Source organism: Eucyclogobius newberryi, unplaced genomic scaffold, assembly GCF_026437365.1.
Source record: "Eucyclogobius newberryi isolate DKJ021-1_F unplaced genomic scaffold, fEucNew1.0.hap1 SCAF_3, whole genome shotgun sequence".
Lineage (NCBI taxonomy): Eukaryota > Metazoa > Chordata > Actinopteri > Gobiiformes > Gobiidae > Eucyclogobius > Eucyclogobius newberryi.
In genome coordinates, this window is record NW_027315945.1 from 24,627,816 (window position 1) to 24,647,121 (window position 19,306).

Consider the following 19,306-nt stretch of genomic DNA (forward strand, 5'->3'; position numbering starts at 1 on the left):
TTTCCATCCTCTTTTAAAGACCCGAAGAGAAGTAGAAAGACTCTAAACTTTTGATATTGAACCGGATATATTCACCGGCTCACTGAAAATGTTAGGGAGAAAAACCTGCCAGTCTGGTCGGTCCATGTGTCACTAAGTTGCACGGGCCGAGGTAAACACAGGATGACACCTGTCACAGGAGCAAAGCTAGCCAACAAGCTAGGCCACATCTCTATCCATCTATCAGTGGCTATCTGTCAAATGTCATCAAGGGGAATCCAGGACACTGAGCGGGGTAATTTTGGATGATAGCTTTATGATACTGACGTTATTAGTCATCCAGAGCAGCAGAAAAAATAGGAAATTGTGGCCTTTATTGTGTTGTGTAAAATTTAGGTTTACTAAAATATACATCATGATAGTACAGTGTAAAATCCACATGAGATGAGACTATGAGTCTCACAAAGAAGCTGCGTATCTTGTATGAACTTGGGATGATTCACATCCTTGAATTCACATTTTAAACAAGGCCATTTAGGGACCCCACTGAGAGGTTCAAATGACAAGGTGACTGTCACTGTGGGTGTTTAAGGCCACAACAAAAGAGTGGGTCACGTACAAACCGCAGTCATCCGACTGTTTCATGGTCACCACTCACCTCACAAGTAACCTGTGTTTAGGACTTACTCTTAAGAACATTATAGCCTGCTATGCACACTGTGTACAATGAACAGAAAAGCGGCTTGTGTGCTTGACAAATGTTGACAGTAGTTATTAAAATATGAATATAAAAAAGGAATAACATATTTGATGAACATTAATACATATATGTTCTGACTGTCCTTCTCTAAGTGAATAGGTTTAAATGAATCTACTTGCAAACCCCAGCCTGATTTCCACACTTAACTTCACAAAGGATCATATCCACTCACCCAGTGTGCACACACATACACCAAAAGCATGTCATTTTCTCTGACATTTCCAACCCACATTACCTGCATACATTAGAAAGCCTCTGTGATGTTAAAATTACACATTCATACATTTGAATAATTCAGATTATTTTAAAAGCTCTACACTCACTCACTGTTTTTCAGATAGAGGGTGAACTATTCACTTCAAATCACATTTGAATAAATCCCATAAATCCTCTCAAAATTTCCCGAGATAAACCAATCAACCCCTCCCTCTCAGTCGAGCTGGCCAATCAAAATTAACATTCATATACTCACAGACCTTTGTTCAAAACACACAAGTAGTAAATCAAATTCCAGGCCATATTTGTAAAACGCAATTTGGTTCTGATAAGAAAACTGTGCCTAATAGAGAGGATGTTAGGATAAGGCAGCCTACCGCATTGTCATAATGCAATTCTAAACAAAACAAAGATCTTTAATGGGGTAAACAGTGTGCCTTTAGATCACATTTGATTATATTTATTCAACAGAAAAGGAGAGTGAGAGTGGCTCCAGGATGATTATAACATGAAATAGTCTACCTCACTCTTACAATGTGCTGTGGGTTTATGTCAGATTGTTTAGTTCTGCATGTGTTATTTGAAGCAAATGTGAAACATTAAATGCTTTGTAGAATGCCACAAAAAACAATGAAACCTACACCTTTCCTCTTTTTAACAGTATTGGCGTCGTACTTGGTTCCTCTTTCTCTGTTTTCAAAACAAATAACTGTCTCTTTCATTCAGATTTCCTGCGTTCTAACGGATCACACAAGTACATGTCAGACCAAAACTTGTTGCTGCATTCCCCCCCATATATTTTGACAAAACATAATACATACCATTTATGTTCTGCAGATACAATACACATTGAATGTCCAACACTGTGTCAAAAAGACTGTGAAGGTAAAGGATCCTCTAACATCTTTATTCTGGACATACGTGTAGGCCCAGACTTGTGACCTTTCTCAAAGGGTATGTGCATCATGAGCCCTCCCTGCCACTCACACAGCAGCTGGTGAAAATGCCCTTGACTGCCCACCCCGAGGCACTGCGGTGCTATGGATGCAGCTGTTTAAAGACTTCTGCATGTGGTGGGTAAGCCGTGCCCTTGCCAATGACATGTTGTTTATTTCAACTAAGCTCAATAAGATATGAAAATGAGAGTTTGGGTTGCACAAGTCACTGAAGCATTTCAGGGGCAGCAGCAGTTCTACATAGCATTTTCAAGGTAGCCATTTGGGCAATGTTTTTGAAATTGAGACGTTTCAAACTGACTCCTGAAGTCATTTTCAATCTTAAGGTACTGGACTGAGAGTCAAGAAATGTAGAACGCCATGAGCTTGATTAGCCCTGCCCTAAGGGAGGAGTTACAACTAGACACAGTATTGTATAACCAATAAAAGCTTTAATGCAGATACAACAAAGGGAAAATACACTATGCACATTTATTTTGATCATACAAATGCTCATAACAACGAAAACAACGTAAATTAGCAGTTTATCAAAGTGGCATGACTATGCCTTTTCTATGTTTCTGTTAATAATATGTCATTTTGAGGGAAACTTATGAAGTGTATTGAAGTTGGCACAACTTGAGAATGAAATAGATGAGCATATTGAGATGGGATTTGTCTTATCGGTGCATGAGCCTGCCCTTGACTGACCTGCCCGGGGCTTTAACAGAGGCATGGCCCGCTGAGCAAAGGGGTTGCTGGGAGTCTATTCTTAAGGAACAGATGCCAGGGCAGGACAGCTGTTCATTTGGCATCCATCTAAAGCCAACTGGCTGGACCCTCTACCCAGGAACAAAACATCAATATGTGCTATTAAACCCAGTGCCCTGAACAGGACACAGACTCTCAAAGATCTGATATTGGCTGTATTTACCTTCCAAAATCGGTTCCGGCTTTTGGTGGAACCTGAAATGTTGCCCATATAATTTTTTTTTAATGTGGTCCGCAACTACACTACACATTTTTGTGATTCTGTTTACAGTTTGTGTGCGATACTAGAATTGCAATATCAGTTGTACCTTTGAAATCTGAAAAAAATGCACGTATGGCAGTACTCTCTGCCTCTGTTCTCCCTTGGGGCCCTGTGATCTACCCAATGAAAAACATACTGTAAATTGCAGCAAATTCTTCTCACAAACACTTGTGTCTGTTAGGAGCTGGTTGGTGGTGATTGCTGGCGCACCCTTTCTCTGTTCCTTCATAACACCCAGTCTCAGCTGGGTGGCCTGCGGTGCCCTCTCGTTCTTGCTGAATGCCAGTCTTTCCCTCTCTATGATGAGGCAGTACATATTCTCCTGCGACGCATCGAGTTTGGTTTCCCCAGCTTCTCGGACAGCTTCTTTTACAGTGTCGTCTTCTGAATAGTTTTGATGGGTGGTGTTTTAGTTAGAGCCCATTCTGGAGGCTCAAGGCTCCAGAGATATAGATATCTAGATATCTAGATATATATAGATATATATAGATATATATAGATATATATAGATATATATAGATATATAGAGATATATAGAGATATATAGAGATATATAGAGATATATAGAGATATATAGAGATAGATATCGATAGATATCGATAGATATAGATAGATATAGATATAGATATAGATATATATAAAAATGTGCACCCATCCTACTTGTGTGTCCTCACACATCGATAGAGAATTATTGTAATGTGTATTTCTTGTTGATAGCCAGTGTTAAGGACTCACTAGGAAAAGAAATAGCATTTCCTACGCTGCCCCAGCAGCTTGAAACTCTGTTCAAGCGAATTTGAGGTTGGGAGAACTGGTCTTGCCTAAGGGTTTTTGAGTGATTAAAAAAAAGAAAATCGTTTTTAAAAAAATGGTAGTGCTTATAAATGTAAACTCTTCACCTCTTCTTAATCGTTTCTTAATTGCATAAATGTTTTTTTATGAATGGAGAGCTATATATTTCTCTTTGCTCCAGGCCACACTTGAAAAAAATGTATTGAACTCAATGGGTTCTAAACTGGTTAAATAAAGGTTAATAAATAAATAAATGTAAATTGCGCTATCATATCCGATACTACTTCTTTTGCTTTGGGAGGCTCTGGACCACTATGCTTACTTCAATGGGAGAAGGTGGCAGGCAGACCACTCCTGACTGTCCTCAGGTGCTGACTCTGGAGTACTCCCCGGTGGTGAAGGACTTCTAATCACAGCCTCCATGTCCAGGGGTGTAAAGTGTTCAACCTCAAAGGTGAACTTGTGTCAAGGCTTCATAACCATAATTCTGATCATTCTGCTATAGATTTGCGTGCGTTTTCGTTGGTGAGTTGATTAGTAGCTCTAAACTTGATTTCAAGAATGTACCATTATCTATTTCCATTATTATAGTTTTATTTGTCCTACCCCGAATAAAATATTATAACACATTTCTGATTGATGGGAAACAAAAAGACTTACTGACAAAAAATGTGAAACAAGTTGAATGTACTTACCCTGAAATGACTGCCTTGCCCGCTCTACCAGCTCCTCTATGGGGTAGCTGGCTAGGTCTCCTCTGGCATGTTTCGTCTTACAGTAGGTGCAAGCATTCAGACATCTAAACATAAAGATCACAGAGAAACAACATTCAAAATAGTATATCATTGAAGGAACTTTTTAAAGCAGAAACAAAAAACTAAAAAAATTAAAAGGCTGTTTAATACAGGCATAAGAAATGTCAGCAAAAGCATGCTGCCATTAAGCCAGTTTAATATTCTTTAATCTATGGTCAGCACAATACCATACCACAATAATGCAAAAGTTAAGTGTTTACATCACTGCATTGAAAACAGATGTTTATAATTTCAGTATTTGAATTTAAAGAGACCAAGTATTATTGTTCTAAAAGTTTCACTATAGTTTGAACTTGTAAATCTTAAAAGAATGTTCTCATCAGTCACAAACATGTCACAACATCTGCACAGAAAGTCCCGTTCCTCCACCATAACTGCCCTCAGAAGGCTGCACCGCTCCAATATATATCTTCATTATCAATTTGAAATACAACCTACGGCCTGAGGCATTTTTTATGTTACCCTGGAAAAGAAAAGCTGAATACGAAAATGGAATTTACAGCATCCATCTATCCATCTATTGGGCCATCTTTCCCCTCTAAGGGTATTGCCTATCCCGGCTGAGGGCACTAAAGATGGCAGCTAGGTCACGGGAGCTCGGTGTGGAGAAAACACGGACAGATGGGGCCCCCGCGTGCGCGCCCACACACACGCACGCACCACCAGGGGGTCCATCCATCTTAATGTGATCAGGCCCAGCTGAGTGGATCACACCAACATTAATCTCGAGAGACAGTCAGTGGCCCCAGCTCGGTTTTGTGCAGAGGATGAGTGCTGTGTGTGCATGCTTTTGAGTGTGTGTGTTTTTTTTTTGTGCGTGCATACAAGAATGTGGTGCGACCATTTGTCCAGTATCACAACATCGTATTAGCAGTTTCGACCCCTCCATCACCAGAAATGGACTGTGACAACAAGTCAGCAACTACAGGCAAGTTGTGATTGAAGAACACCACTGTCATCCACTGACAGAGACAAGCGTGTGCTGGTTAAGGATAAACCAACCACAAAGTTGTTTTTTTCTGTTTTGTATTTCAATATACAATGCTGTCAAGACAAGCAAGGAACCAACAGGAGAATGTTCCACTCGAAAAGTAATCATTTTGTCTGGGCCTCATAACCAAGATGACAGCCGGTAACAGGTAGAGACAGTTCCCTACAATCCAGAAAGTGTGTGGTTCAAGTTCCAATACCAGCACAGCATAGGGTTGTAGAGTCTTTGTCTGTGTACGGATGTTTTTGGTTTGATCTAGAGTTGGTACCCAGAGTCTAATATATACAAGATATTCCTTTGAATACCTAGGTACAATGGTCATACAATATACATTTGATGCTGGAAACCGTTTCGTAGTCATTGTGCCATTAAAATCAGTATCAAATCTTTCCCTTTGCATTAAAGTTGAGTTTGACGTTTATCAGTATAGTAACTCTTTATACTGTTGCTTTTGTGGAGGTTGTGTGACAAACGGTGTAAAAAGGCAAGGAAGGTTTTCCGTGAGCCGGCTGGACACATGAAACCAGACGAGTTAACCCAAATTTTTTCACGCATCTAAAATTTGAGCGTTTAAACATTTTCAACTTAAGGCATTACAAAGCACCGTCACTTCCTGCCTTTGTCTTTCGTTTTGTCTCATCCTTGTTTAGCAGAGTTAATTAAACCACAGAGGTAGCAGTTGTACCTGACAACAGTATAGTTCATCAATATCAATAGCGGCTGCCTCTTTGGTCCCTGGTGTGGCTGTGCATGTGCGCAAAACGGGGACATTCGTGTGGAGCAGCCTTGGAAATGTAAAAGAAAGGAGAGCCTGGAGGTTCTCTATACATTTGTAAGCTGACACACACACGCCTGCACTGTTTGGTCCCTTTGGAGAAGGTCCCTTGTTCAACATCTTAAGAGGCACAGATTGAGAGCGAGTTTGAGGCTTTTCTCAATAATAGGCATTTAGGGTCTAGACATTAATTAGAAAAATGCCCTCCACACATAGAAGCCAGCCAATGTGCATCGACTTTATGCAGTGTGTGTTCTAGGGGATTTGTTATGTACCGAACTGAAGACGCAATTATAGAAAACAAAGCTTAAACTCAACTTTAAACAAATTGTGACGCACAGCTAATACTTCTCGTCTTATGGTTGAGGAAACATAGACAATGCAGGGAGTGATTGAACATGAGCTAAGCCTGCGACTATACAAATAAGGTCATTGCAAAGTCAAAGTGGAGGATGAAGATGTGGAGTTGACAAATAAAAGTGGTACAATATGAACAAAGAGGCGAGAGCACGGAAAGCACTTAATGACTGGTGTGGTTGTTTATGTTCAGAGCCAACCATCTAGTGTTAGTGTTTCCTAATGCAGCCGGGACGAGACCACTGGGGACCCCTCAATCCAGCCTTTGTATCTGACCCTTGAGTTCTTTAGTTTACAGTCAAACTGTTTTTGTCTCGTGTCAGCTTCATATTTCTATATCTAGCACAGTGACGCATTTGTCTGTGCACGTGAAACCACAACTGCACATGAATCTTGTGTTTTTCCAACTTCTTGTTTTCATTTTGACTAAACCTTGAGACATTTTTTTTTTTTCTTAGATCACTCACTTTATCAATTGAAGTTATTTATAATGAATGTAACATGCAAATTCCAAAGCAGAAAATGTATTTGTTCAAGTCTGGTAGTTCTGTGTTAGATGCATTGTTGCATAATAAGTGCTCAAACCTGGAATGAGATTTTCAGTAAATATATAAATTAAGGTAAATATGTTTCTATATACTTAATAGGTTCAAGGTTTAATTGAATTGAATCACAAATAAAAAGAGATAATATAGCAAGTAAAACTCAATATTATTGAGATTAAACATTTGTTGCCTTTAACAAAAAAAATTAACAAAAATGTTATAAATTCCAAAATGTGAGATTTATTGCCCATTTAAGCTAACTAAAGCTGATTGAATTAGCAACATTTGAGGCATTTATATTTGAGAGTAACACAAACAGCTTTATGTATTAAGATCTGTTGTGATTCATTTGTGTCCATTTGTCTTTGTGGACACGGGTTTGAGAGAGACACAGCGGCTAATTCACTTACACTGGAGATCTGAAGTGTAATGTCTTTTAATGAGACACAATCTTATTCTGGTCAAGACGATGCATCAATCTTTGGGATTTGTGGGCAACACAGAGTCTCCCGGCGAGAGTGTGGGGGTAAAACCGTGTTAGGAGCGTGTGCACAACACAGGCATGTTTTGGTGTGTTAAGCAGTGGGAAAGAGAGGAATGGAATAATATGTTCAGACCAGTGGAGCTGAAAACTACCCATACATAGATTTGATAAACAGCGGGAAGGCCACTGTGGCACAGAGAGCTGTGTGGCTGTCTGCATATGATCGTGTTTGTGTGGAGGGAAAAAAGAAAAAAGGCAATGGGAATTCTTTTATGGAGTTGGCCTCAGAGTTTAAATTAAAAGGCACCGTGTATAAATTGTGCATTGATGCATTATCCAATCCGCTGTACATATGGACGTGATCAGAAAGCCATGTGTCAGAGCACTCCTCTTTCTCTACTCTTTGTTCCTGCAATACATATTTGCTTTATGAACACAACATAAGCTGGGGTCACTGAACAGCAGCAAACAACATAAAAGTCTTCTTCTTACTAAAAAGCGAATAGGTGACGGGTGATAGATCGAGGAGAAATATTATGGTAAGTCTCTCTTTAAAGGGGACATATTATTCAAACTCAACTTTTATGAGCCGTTAGCCTTGTTACAACAGTGTTTCCTTATAATTAGCTTACTCAGAGTTGTATGTTAATTGATTTATGCATGTTTGAGTAGTATTCACCTTCCCAACCCACTCTTTTATTTCGTTGTGATTATTTGAAAAATGAAGACAACGCGTGACACATTTAGTGTTGTAAATGTCTCATATCCGCAACATGTAAATCACAATCTGCAGCTTTTTATGGTGGAATGTCACTATGAAGAGGCGGAGCTTTATCAGTTTTGAACAGTTTTGCCTATTTCTGTATTAACAGTTTTAGATCAGTACTGCGGTTTGCAATGAACAACTTGTTGAATAATGATCTACGTATGGTATAGTTCAAAACACCAAAAAAGTACTAGGGGAAAAAAATGTATGTCTAGTTGAGTTGATGAGTTGCGTTTTTTTTACTATATTCAAGCCTCACTTCTAAGCCTAGGCATCCAGTTGTACTGATTGTGCTTGGACGGGAGAAATTCAAGTCTGGCGATGATTTTTGACTTACAAGAGTGTTTTTGACGCTTGGAGGGTAGATGATTTTCAAAATAGGACGGATGAAACTAAATGCTACACCACGGTATGTTTTGGATGAGGGATCAAGGTAAGAACAGAAGTAAATTTTGCATAATATGTGTCCTTTAAGAATTTGGCGTACACAAATCAGCGGAAACAAAAAAGCCAGTCCAGAGGCCTCAGAGACTGAAAGCAAACATATTCAAAACAAGCACAAACACAGCCTTTGACACTAGAGGCCAGTTTACACAATCTGTACATGTCACCACTTCAGTTTTTAGGTAAATGTAACACTCAAGGATTTGGCTTGGATAAAGGAGTCTCAAATTAAATTTGCTCTGGTAATTTAACAGAAAATGCAGCTTGTATAAAGAAGTCAAGCCATTTGTGATCCAATGTATTAAACGCTCTTCAATTGCCAGACAATAGCATCGGGCTGTATTCAGTATGGCTCAATGGTCAGATTAAATTGGCTTTCCTTCAAGAGGATAAATATGTTACTATCGGAGTCAGAAGGTGAAACACATAACAGGGACATGAATTGAATCCGGACAAAAGGTAGACAAATACAACACTGGCTCCAAGGTTAGACTTTAGATTCTGTGGATATTTGAGGCCAACAACTTAGAGCACAAGAAATTGGTACACTCTTTTTACACAAAGCTGGAAAAAGCTCTTTCAATGTCACTTCCTTTCAGAGTTAACTGCTTTAACGCTGACTTCAACTTTAAAGCAAACACAATAATATACAATGGGATCAAAATTACCCAACTCAAAAGGCATGAAGCAAACATTTGAACCAACAAAAGATGTCCCTCACACCGCGAACATCACTTTTGCGACAAATAGAACTGAGATTTTACCTGTTATTTAACGTTATGGTGTACTGTAGTGTGCGGTACAATAACCTCCAGCCATACATCAGACACCATGTCTGTTGTGTATTATATGAGGGTTATCATTTGTCTTAAATTCCAGTGTAATAAAAAAAATAATTCAGTATATGAAAATACAATGTTTTCAAATTAACGTAGTTAAAATACAGTTGCTGTTTTTTTTGTTTTTTTTAATTCAATGCATCAATGCAAAAAAACGTCAGATTGTAACTTCTGATTGATTCCAGACAGAAGCAGTCGAGCTAACTGTTAAGCAGAGTATCGCTACAGCATGGAATAAGACGCTCTCTTTCTTTAAAAAAAAAAAAACATAACTCTACAACTACAGTAGGTGGCAGTAATGCAACACTTTATGGATATCAACCGCCATAAAACACCGAAGAAGAACTTAAGACGTACAGCTACAGTAGCTGGCGGTAAATGTACCTTTTCAGTTGGCTGCCAACCGCCATTAAATGTAACAGAAGAAGAGTATCTCTACTTCATACATTCTGCTTTGTGCTCAACAGTCAATAAATAATACTTTTTTAAATAATGTTTTGGATATGGTTTATATTTTTATTAATATTATACATTTATGACTGTTTAGTTCAAAACTTGGTCGATAGAAGGAGTTATCGTAAACATTATCCTGGAGCACTCTCTTGTGACTCACTGAGTTGTCGGTCAAGGTGTCAAAGCGTGCAAGGACGAGCCGTCTCAAGCTCATCTTTGAAACTTCACTTATTAACAACAAGACAGAAAGCATAGACATTACATTTTCTGATACTATTTCCGTCATCGTTACATACATAAAAAAAACTGTTGCAAATGCACAAGTTTTATGACCCGTTTTCACTCAATGGCCGTAAATTCCCTCTTTAAGATGCTCAACCATCACAAATAAAAGCATTCACAAAGGGGCTTTTACTGCTGCGGGCAGACAAACTTACACATACAAATATAGAGACGCAGCGAGAGACACGGCCATTAGAGTAGCCTTGGGCACCACATACCAGCAGGCTTCCCTAATACTATTAAGTGTGCTAAAATAGAGCAATGAAACACTGCATTTGCTTCTGTCTCTGTCCAACTGTGGGAAGAGATAAAGTGTTGAGCTGGAGCGATACAAGAAACAGGATCAAGGTTTATTTTTCTCATATTGTTCGGTCATGATTTCAAATACAATTTAAAAAAAAAACAGGCTTTAAATTTTCTCAAACATAAACAATCTCAGACTTTTAATCATTTGCCACAAACATGTTTTTACTGAGAAATTAAAAAATCTTGATCTCAAAATGTTATTACCGTACTTTTCTGACTTTAAGCTGCTACTTTTTTTTCCACGATTTGAACACACTGTAGAAGACGTCAGTGTACAGTGGTCACTGTATTTTAAGCTTCAAAATGCTGTGTATTTTATTACAATCAGACTCTTATTCACGGAGAAATTAGTCTAATGAGGAAGTGACTCTTGACGCGGCGAAACGCAAAGACACACATGTGATATACGGCGGTCTGCAGTTTAGAACCTGCTGCATTGAAATTAAACTTTCTTGGCCAGACCTGACCCCTGCATCACTACCATGGACTATATTTCTGTGTAAATACCTCATGTTACAACATAACACTTTCTAAGCACAAGCTCAGGAGCAGATGAACCAGATGTGAAGACACAGACACAGGTGAATCAGCTCACAGAGAGTAAGGTGAATCAGCTCACAGAGAGTAATCAAGGGCAGAGGGGACAGTAGGGACAGCTCTGATGTGTTTTCTGTTTGTTAAGCATCAAAATCGTGTGTGTGTCAAATGTGTGTTTTTTATTTTACAAACAAACTCATATTCACTGAAAAATTTGTCTAATTAGACCCGCCGCGGGACCCCCGTTCAAAAGACAACCGGCGTCTGTAAATATCTAATGGTACAACGTGGGCACCTGCGGCTTATTGACAGGCGTGTTTGTACAATTTCTTGTTTCTTAGTAAATCTCGTTGGAGCGGCTTTTATTACGGGGCTCTGTTAAGCCCAAAAAGCACGGTAATTGCACAGACCGAAATTGTGTCAATCTGTATCTGTATCCCAGATAAACCCAGATAAATGGAAAAAAAGACTCAATTTGGAAAAGGACAAATTTCACTGACTTAGAATAAATGGAATTTTTATTTTGATTTGATTGTGCCATGACTGTTTTTCTTATTGTCTAGTTGATGTCTGTTTGTATTTTTGTTTTAAATTTCGCTCTCTGGTGGTGTTCTGTCTGTTCTTCGTGTTTGATCCTTTAAAAAAAAAAATAATAATAATAATCAATAATTCAATTATAAAAATAAATAGAAAATATGAATTATTATATTACACAGTACACAGAACTTCATATTTTAAGCAAACTTGTAATTGTCCATTAACAGTTTTTAATCCTCCTTTTTTTAGGAGCTTTGACTGTTCATAGCAGTATTTAGAGTTTTGTAACTGTTAGAATTTGGAAGTCACTTAGCAACTTGGTCATCTCATGATCAAAGTGATACACTGATGTGTGACGCATTTTAAACTGAGACAAGGGGATCACTGTTTTCTGTTGACAAATGCCACCGATGATGTCAGCGCTGCATCAGAAGAAGTCCATACAAAGGCCACATTCAAACAGACAAACATGAGCATCAAGCGTTGAACCCTCCCATATTCGCGACACAAGTGACAATTTACACAAAAGCACACGTTAAGCATGGCTTATTCACAACAAGATGGCAGGGTTATTGGGAGATTTGTCAACAGTCAGCTCCCCCAGTCAAAGTATTTGCGTAATCCGCTGCTCTCCAATAGACTTCATTTAACACAAAACAAACAAAAGGATTTGGCAGTGCCCAGAATAAACCACTGCAAAAACAACTGGATCAGATTGAGGCCCCCTGCTGGCAGAGAAAGCCGCCACACATCCGACACATGGTTCAAATTATTTGGTCTAGTCCTAGATTATTTTTCATGTCTAGGTTGGTTTCAAAATTAAAATGGGATTGAGATTTCTGAGTCTGTAATTGTTAAAAAAAAAAAAAAATACTCCAATATATCAAAATGTGGTCCTGATTTGAGTAAGAGTGTAAATTAAGGTCAACAATTGCATGTTTATTGAACCACTTGGATTTGAAGCTTATCTGTACAGTCAGCTAAGAGGCTTTTGTGTGAAATGGGCAGAGATCTTCAAAGCTGATAAACATTTAAGACAATACTGTTCTCTCTATGCAGTAACACAAGGTAATAATGAAGTAAAACAGTTTAGTTATTTAAGGTCTCCGAGTGCAAAATCAGCTGGAATCTATATTAAAAGAAGCTTATTAGCAACATAGCATTTTACCCCTAAAGTCCGAGCGTTCACTAATGGCAAATCCAATTAAATGTAGAAAATGTAGAGCATTAAACAGACAAGGCCAGACACAGACATAATGGTCGTGTAATGTCCTGCAATTAAACATGATGAGTAAGAACATGAGCCTATTAGCCAACTAAAAAGCTTTAGTTCAATCTTGTAACCTATAGCACTGTACAAAAGACCCACTGTGTCTTTAACTTGGCTCCCTGGAAAATAACGTAGTGGACCTTAAAGATGTCCCGGGACGATGATTGATGGATTATCATCAGCAAAGGCCTATAGCTGGCTGAAATTAGTCTGCTGTAACCCTTTTAACTAGCCTACAGAGTCCGGGTCAGTGGAGACGCACACAACTGTAAACAACATAAAATTAGCCCATAAAGTGAATCCCCATATTATGTATCTGTAAACATCAGTCATGCCGTTTCATAGGATTCATCAAACTGGAGTAATATGGCTCTAGTGGGGAAAAAAGCAAAGGTTATTAAATATTCAACTATTGCTAATATTGAGGGTGAAACCATACTTAATCTGCTGACTTAATAGTTATGGTTTGTGGATAAAAGCAGCGATAGGATCTCAGTGATATCCCTCTGCAATGGGGACAATAAGTTATATTTTGAGAGAGAAAAGGGATTTGAAATTGTCTGGGAGCCTTTTCTTCAGTACAGTAAAAAGAAAGATTGGATCTGTCAGAAAGTGTTGAGAAAAGGTACAGAGCCAGGGGGAAAAGTAATTGTACAATTACTCAAACAGGATGTGTTTTTCCTTTGGGTTTCATCCCCATTTTCTTAAATGTTTGTTTTTGTTCAATAACTTCCATATACTTCTTGTTTTAAATAAATGGCATGTTTTGTTGTAATGCTTTCATTGGATATCTTCATCTTACCCTGTATTGACGGAGATTATTTCAATGAGAGGGTTTTTCCGGATCTTGGGCAGGTCTAGTCTGGCTCCTCCAAGTCTTCGTCCGCCATCTTTTTTCTGGCCCAGCAAACGAACTGAATGTCCTGTAAACAATATTGCACAAATTAGAATATAAACTGACATGATCACTTCCCAGTAGAGCGTTGAAAGGTAAACCACACAAGTATTTGTGTAAAAACAAACAGTACTTGCATATAAAAAGCTATTTACATAGGCCGTTCCCCCACAAAACAAATGTGGCTGCATTTGGCATTCAAATAACGCTATTAAACTTCAAGCATCGACTTTTGTTGTTTATTTTTTGTGGCTTGGTATTACAATTTTGATCCTGAAGAGTTTGAGATTTGCCTTTTTCTTTAATATGTACTGTGTTTTAACATTATAAAATGCTTTCAACCAGACAGAATAGCTTTTGGTTTGAGTACTTTATTGTTACTTTGTGAAACACACCTTTATTTGTTCAAAGCCTTTCTTAGTCAGTACTTTTATGTTTTAAAACTTGACAAAAGGTTTGACTGTAGCAATTCAATACAGTTGTGGCTCTTCTTTAACCGTTTAACAGGTTGTGGACCTCTAAAGCTGGTGTGTACAAGATGAGGGTGCTGAAGGATGGAATTGTCTTCCTGTTTTCATCCGCTTTACACTGGTCTCTGGGGAGGGAGGGCTCAGGGCAGGAAGCGGGCCTATCAATTGGTAGATAAAAATGACAATATGCCCCAGAGGAGAACACCGAGCCAATCTGCTTGCAATAACCTATATTGGCAAGAAAATGGGAAAACTTCCTTGCATAGAAAACAGTATTGATGAAAGTTTTGGGGTGAAATACAAACCTTTATGTATAATGTGTGGTTGTTTACGTGTGTTTTTATGATCCAGTGGCGCTTTCTCTTAAAAACACAAGTAGACACAATACATCCCCTCCACTCAGTCATAACAGCCCATTAAAACACAGTGAAGAAAAAGAGGGGGAAGTTTGATAGGAAGGTGTATGGATGGATGGCCAGGCGATAAAAAAAAAATACATCAGAAATGAAAGATGTATAGGATGACCAGATGGATGGCTGGATGAAAGAGGCAGGGAGCTAAAAGGATGACCTGGTGACCTGCGTGTGATATCTCATAAGTGCTGGGTCTGCCCGTGCTCCCGCTCTGATTGTAAAGCAGCAGGCAGGACCCGAGGGGGATGGGAGCACACTGACAGGACGACACAGAGGCAGCCCACCACTGCACCGCTGTAACACCGACATGTTTTTGTTCTGCACTTGGCAGATGTGATGTGGTGATGTTCCGCAGCCAAAACGCAACAGCCAAATGTCAGAAGAATCAATTAGACTGATCGAGGAAGTTGGCGACAGTTACAATCCGATTTGATGTGATTGTTCGGTGCAGTGCCGGCCATGCGTGAACCATTGATATTTGACAGTGACACAGACTTGGTTATAGCCTGAGAAAGTAACCTTCAATCAAAAAATCTATTCCCTCCATTGTAGGCACTTTGTATATTGGCATAAGCAACTTTCAATGACAAATGACTTTCGGGAAACAAGATGCTGTGGACCATTTAAAGTCTTTAAATTGAAATTTAAAACATAAAACTGAAACTGTGCTTCTAAAACATTAGAATATGGAAAACGTATTACCTAATTGACAAGAGCAAAAACTTTGACCATTAAAAAAGGTCAACAAGTCAAATAGCTTATTGCACATTGAAAATCAATGTCTAGCAACATACGGAGTTATTCTGTAAACCAACAGCCTTGCCTTCATGTGAATGCTTACCAAGATGGAAAAGCCAAGGATAAGTGTTACTAATTAAAAACAAAATAACTATGAGAGAGTCTGGTATTTGTATAAATGTAATCACTTGAAGGTGTAAGTTGGAAATGCAAGGTCTCTGGCTGCATTCTTTTTTTCTATGGAAGAGACATTTCTACATGAACTCATACACTTCTCCGTGTTTATCTTTATGAAATAAGGATCAGAAGGTTATATTGACGTTGTGTGGCCTGTGATCTCTGGCTAAGTAGATACATTAGTATGTCTAACCTTTTTCCATTGATATGTTTGACACATTAAACCTATATTGTTTCTGGAGATAAAATAATATCAGGTGAAAAGGTATCCTACAGGCCATCACTGCAGTGAAAGCTGATCAATAAGAGAAAGCCATAAAGAAAATAGGATCTCAAAATGCTGTCAAAGAAAAAAAGGTAGTCAGCATTTGGTGGCAAGCAGCATAAAGTCTTTGAAATGGCAAATAAATAAAAACATTTGTTAATACTCACATCGAAGATCAATTTAGTCTTGATAAAAAACACAAGTGGGAGGATTTTTTTTTTTTCGCAGAGAAGCCAGCATCTGGTAAAGTTTAAGATATAATTGGAGTCTGATTTGAGAAAGCATGTGTGTTACTACAGCAACACCGAAACCAACCAAATGACAGATGTTGCAAAGACACAAACAGATAAAAGTGTAATGCAGTTGTAATTAATTTGTGATTGTAAATGAACAATAACGTTTGCATGCTCAGCGCCACAATCTCAGATAACTAAAGGATAAATAGCATTTACAACAGGAAGTAACTTGCGCTTTATGTTCAGGACTATGGGCCGATTAAACAGAGCTTTGTAATATTGTCACATGCTTACAGAGTCACAGTTGTTAAGCACATTTGGAGCTGGAATCCCAAACGTACGGACACTCACACCTCAAGAAATAAGCTAATAAAAGGCATGCCAGCACTTGTCATGTGGAAAACAGACCTGCAAGCAATTTTTGTGCAACTAAGAACCGTGTCTATTAGCAGTTCATTGCAGTAAGTATTTTAGTAGCCATTACAAAAGGCAAATCCCGGGGCTTTAAGGTTTATGCCCAGGCCTCAGAGCTGAAATAACAGCTCTCAGTTTATACGAGGTCATAAAGAACTGTAATGATACTGGGGAAATTAGTTTCCACGAAGGGGGCAAAGAGGCTAGAGCGGTAAGAAACAACAGCAGGAACAGTTTGTGGGGAAAGAAAGAAAGAAAGGGAATAAAGATAACACCATTTTGAGAAAATGAAAGGCACAGGAGCAGAGGACGTCCGTAAAGGTGTATCCAGTTATATACAGTGTGCCAGTAGGTGTGTAGGAGAGAGAAGCACAGGTTAACGACGCACAGTAAAATCAAGGCCTAGTTCAGCTGTCCTTCATTACTGAGGCTGCACCGCAAACTAACCACTCACACAGAGTCTACGGTCAATCTGTTCTTTATTAAGGAACAGCTGGGGGTGTATGACAGCTTGACTGGACACTGTCGTCCTATAAACTCTGCCTGACCTTCATTAAACTGTTAAGTGCGCTGGTCGGCTTTAAATGGATGACCTAATCACGGCCATGTGAGTCTGAGCCGCAGTCAGTGAGCCGCTCTGACAGAGAAAATCACTTAGCAGCAACTTATAAAGTAGAGCAGGTAAGCTCCCAGAAAGGTTATATTCAGTGCCGTTTTGAATCTCGTCCTCCACTTGTTACTGTAGGACCTGCACTGGCTTCTCACGCTGTCTAAAGACACGCAAGAAATGCAGAGTCTAGATTGGCCGTCTTTAGTTGTAGGGAATAGTCTGACTAAGGCTGCACTTGAGCTAGTTTCATGTTCAAAGGTATTGACGTTATTCCGCCCCACCCACTTTTCCCACACGATCAGCACTTTTCTCACTTCCGGTCCAGCGGGAACTCTGTTGGTTTAAATGGAGAACGAGGGAAAAGTCTTGCTTCTAAAATTATGCTCTAAAGAAGATTGATTTGTGTAATGTTCATGTGACCAACCAGTCAACACTGCACCGATTCCCTGGGCGGCCCGAAAATGGCTTTTTAGTCTTGAGTAGAACTTATTTTCTCTCGAGGTCAGGAGCCCTGTGTTCACTAATACCACCGGAAGGATTACGTCATATGGCGGTGCCCAGACAGGCTTCCGGAATAAGATTATTAAAAAGATAACAGAGAATAATGTCATATTTCCGCATATTTCTGTTTTGGGCAAATTGTAATAACTTTGTCTGAATATAGTCATAAAAAAGTCATAATACATTAATTGAAAAGAAAATACACCATATTATCACCAACCCGTAGTCACAAAGTACATGCCAAAATATTTATATAACATTATTGTATCATTCCTCCCAAATTATTAGCTCTGGAAAACAGTAAGTGCACCAGGCAATAAATCATAAGCAATGTCTAAAAATAGTTCAACCAGAAAGGCCATCTTTGTTGCTGTTGAGCGCTGACATTATTGAAAATCTATTTTTTATTAATCATACCTGTGTATAAATTTTGGATTTGAAACTACAGGCTTGCTGGACATGACTTATGTATTCAGCAAATAGTGGGGATAATTATTCACAAGCTGATCAATACGGGTGGGTTTGTGTGTATGGCCGCCTGTGTGTGCTTTAAAATACCTTTAACAGCCTCGTCTACGACTTCCACCACTCGATCAATCTGCTGGACCTGAAACACAGACACATGGGAGAGGTTTATTGATGCTGCTGTCCCTATACCCAAACCAAACTCTGATATTGACAAAGTACAACACTGATTTAAAACAGGAGGGGCTTGCAAACACACTCCAATACAGATGAACGCGGACAAGTTTTTTCCTCCATCCGGCTTAAGTGATACTGATTTCCTAAATGTCACTGTGAATCTATATTAAGAAATACATTAAAAAGTGGAGGCAGAGTGACAAGAAAGGCTTAAAACAGATAAATGGATGAGTCTGTGAACAAATACAGTCAGGGGAGAGCCAAAGAACACTGGGAAAATGTATTTGGAGTTGCGCTTTCAAACTGGGTCAACTAAAGAGAACACAGTAGTTAATTTATTTAGTTTAAAGAGGAGTATTATTACAAACTTGAACGCAGAAAATTCAAATTATCTAAATAATCGCAGCCTTTGGCCAACTCAAATGGCGATATACAGATTCGATTGTGATATATAGTGCAGCCCTACTGTGGACGACATGTAATCTTACAGGATGAGACATGTCGAGTGCAGATGGAGCCGGTCGCTGTGGTTTGCGTGACTGCCTGTGCACCTTACTACAATACACTGTCATTCATTTGACTGAACTTTAGACTGAACACCAAAACAGACAGAGGAAGTGTACAAAGACTGGATCACAGGTCATTGAAATGGATTCAACAGCAAGCATCTTCTCCAAGCACAGCCCTTAACTAGCCGTTAGTGCAATCGCTTTATACAAATTCAGGACTGGTTGTTTGCATATTATTTGCATAACCCACCAACTGTCAGCGTCATTGCGTTGGTTGATTGTAACTAGCAGGGACGCGCAACAGCAGTGCATGCATCTGT

The 19,306-nt window shown here is 38.9% G+C and overlaps 1 protein-coding gene across 1 annotated transcript in view; it reads right to left on the bottom strand.

Moving 5' to 3' along the window:
- cdkal1 (CDK5 regulatory subunit associated protein 1-like 1) overlaps positions 1–19,306 on the bottom strand; it is a 195,190-nt gene that overhangs the window by 140,887 nt on the left and 34,997 nt on the right. Inside the window, exons 6-8 of the mRNA XM_072460498.1 lie at positions 18,394–18,442; positions 13,919–14,039; positions 4,411–4,514 (exon numbers count right to left, since the gene is read on the bottom strand). Of these exons, the coding sequence (XP_072316599.1) occupies positions 4,411–4,514; positions 13,919–14,039; positions 18,394–18,442 (274 nt within the window). The remainder of the gene's footprint in view (positions 1–4,410; positions 4,515–13,918; positions 14,040–18,393; positions 18,443–19,306) is intronic.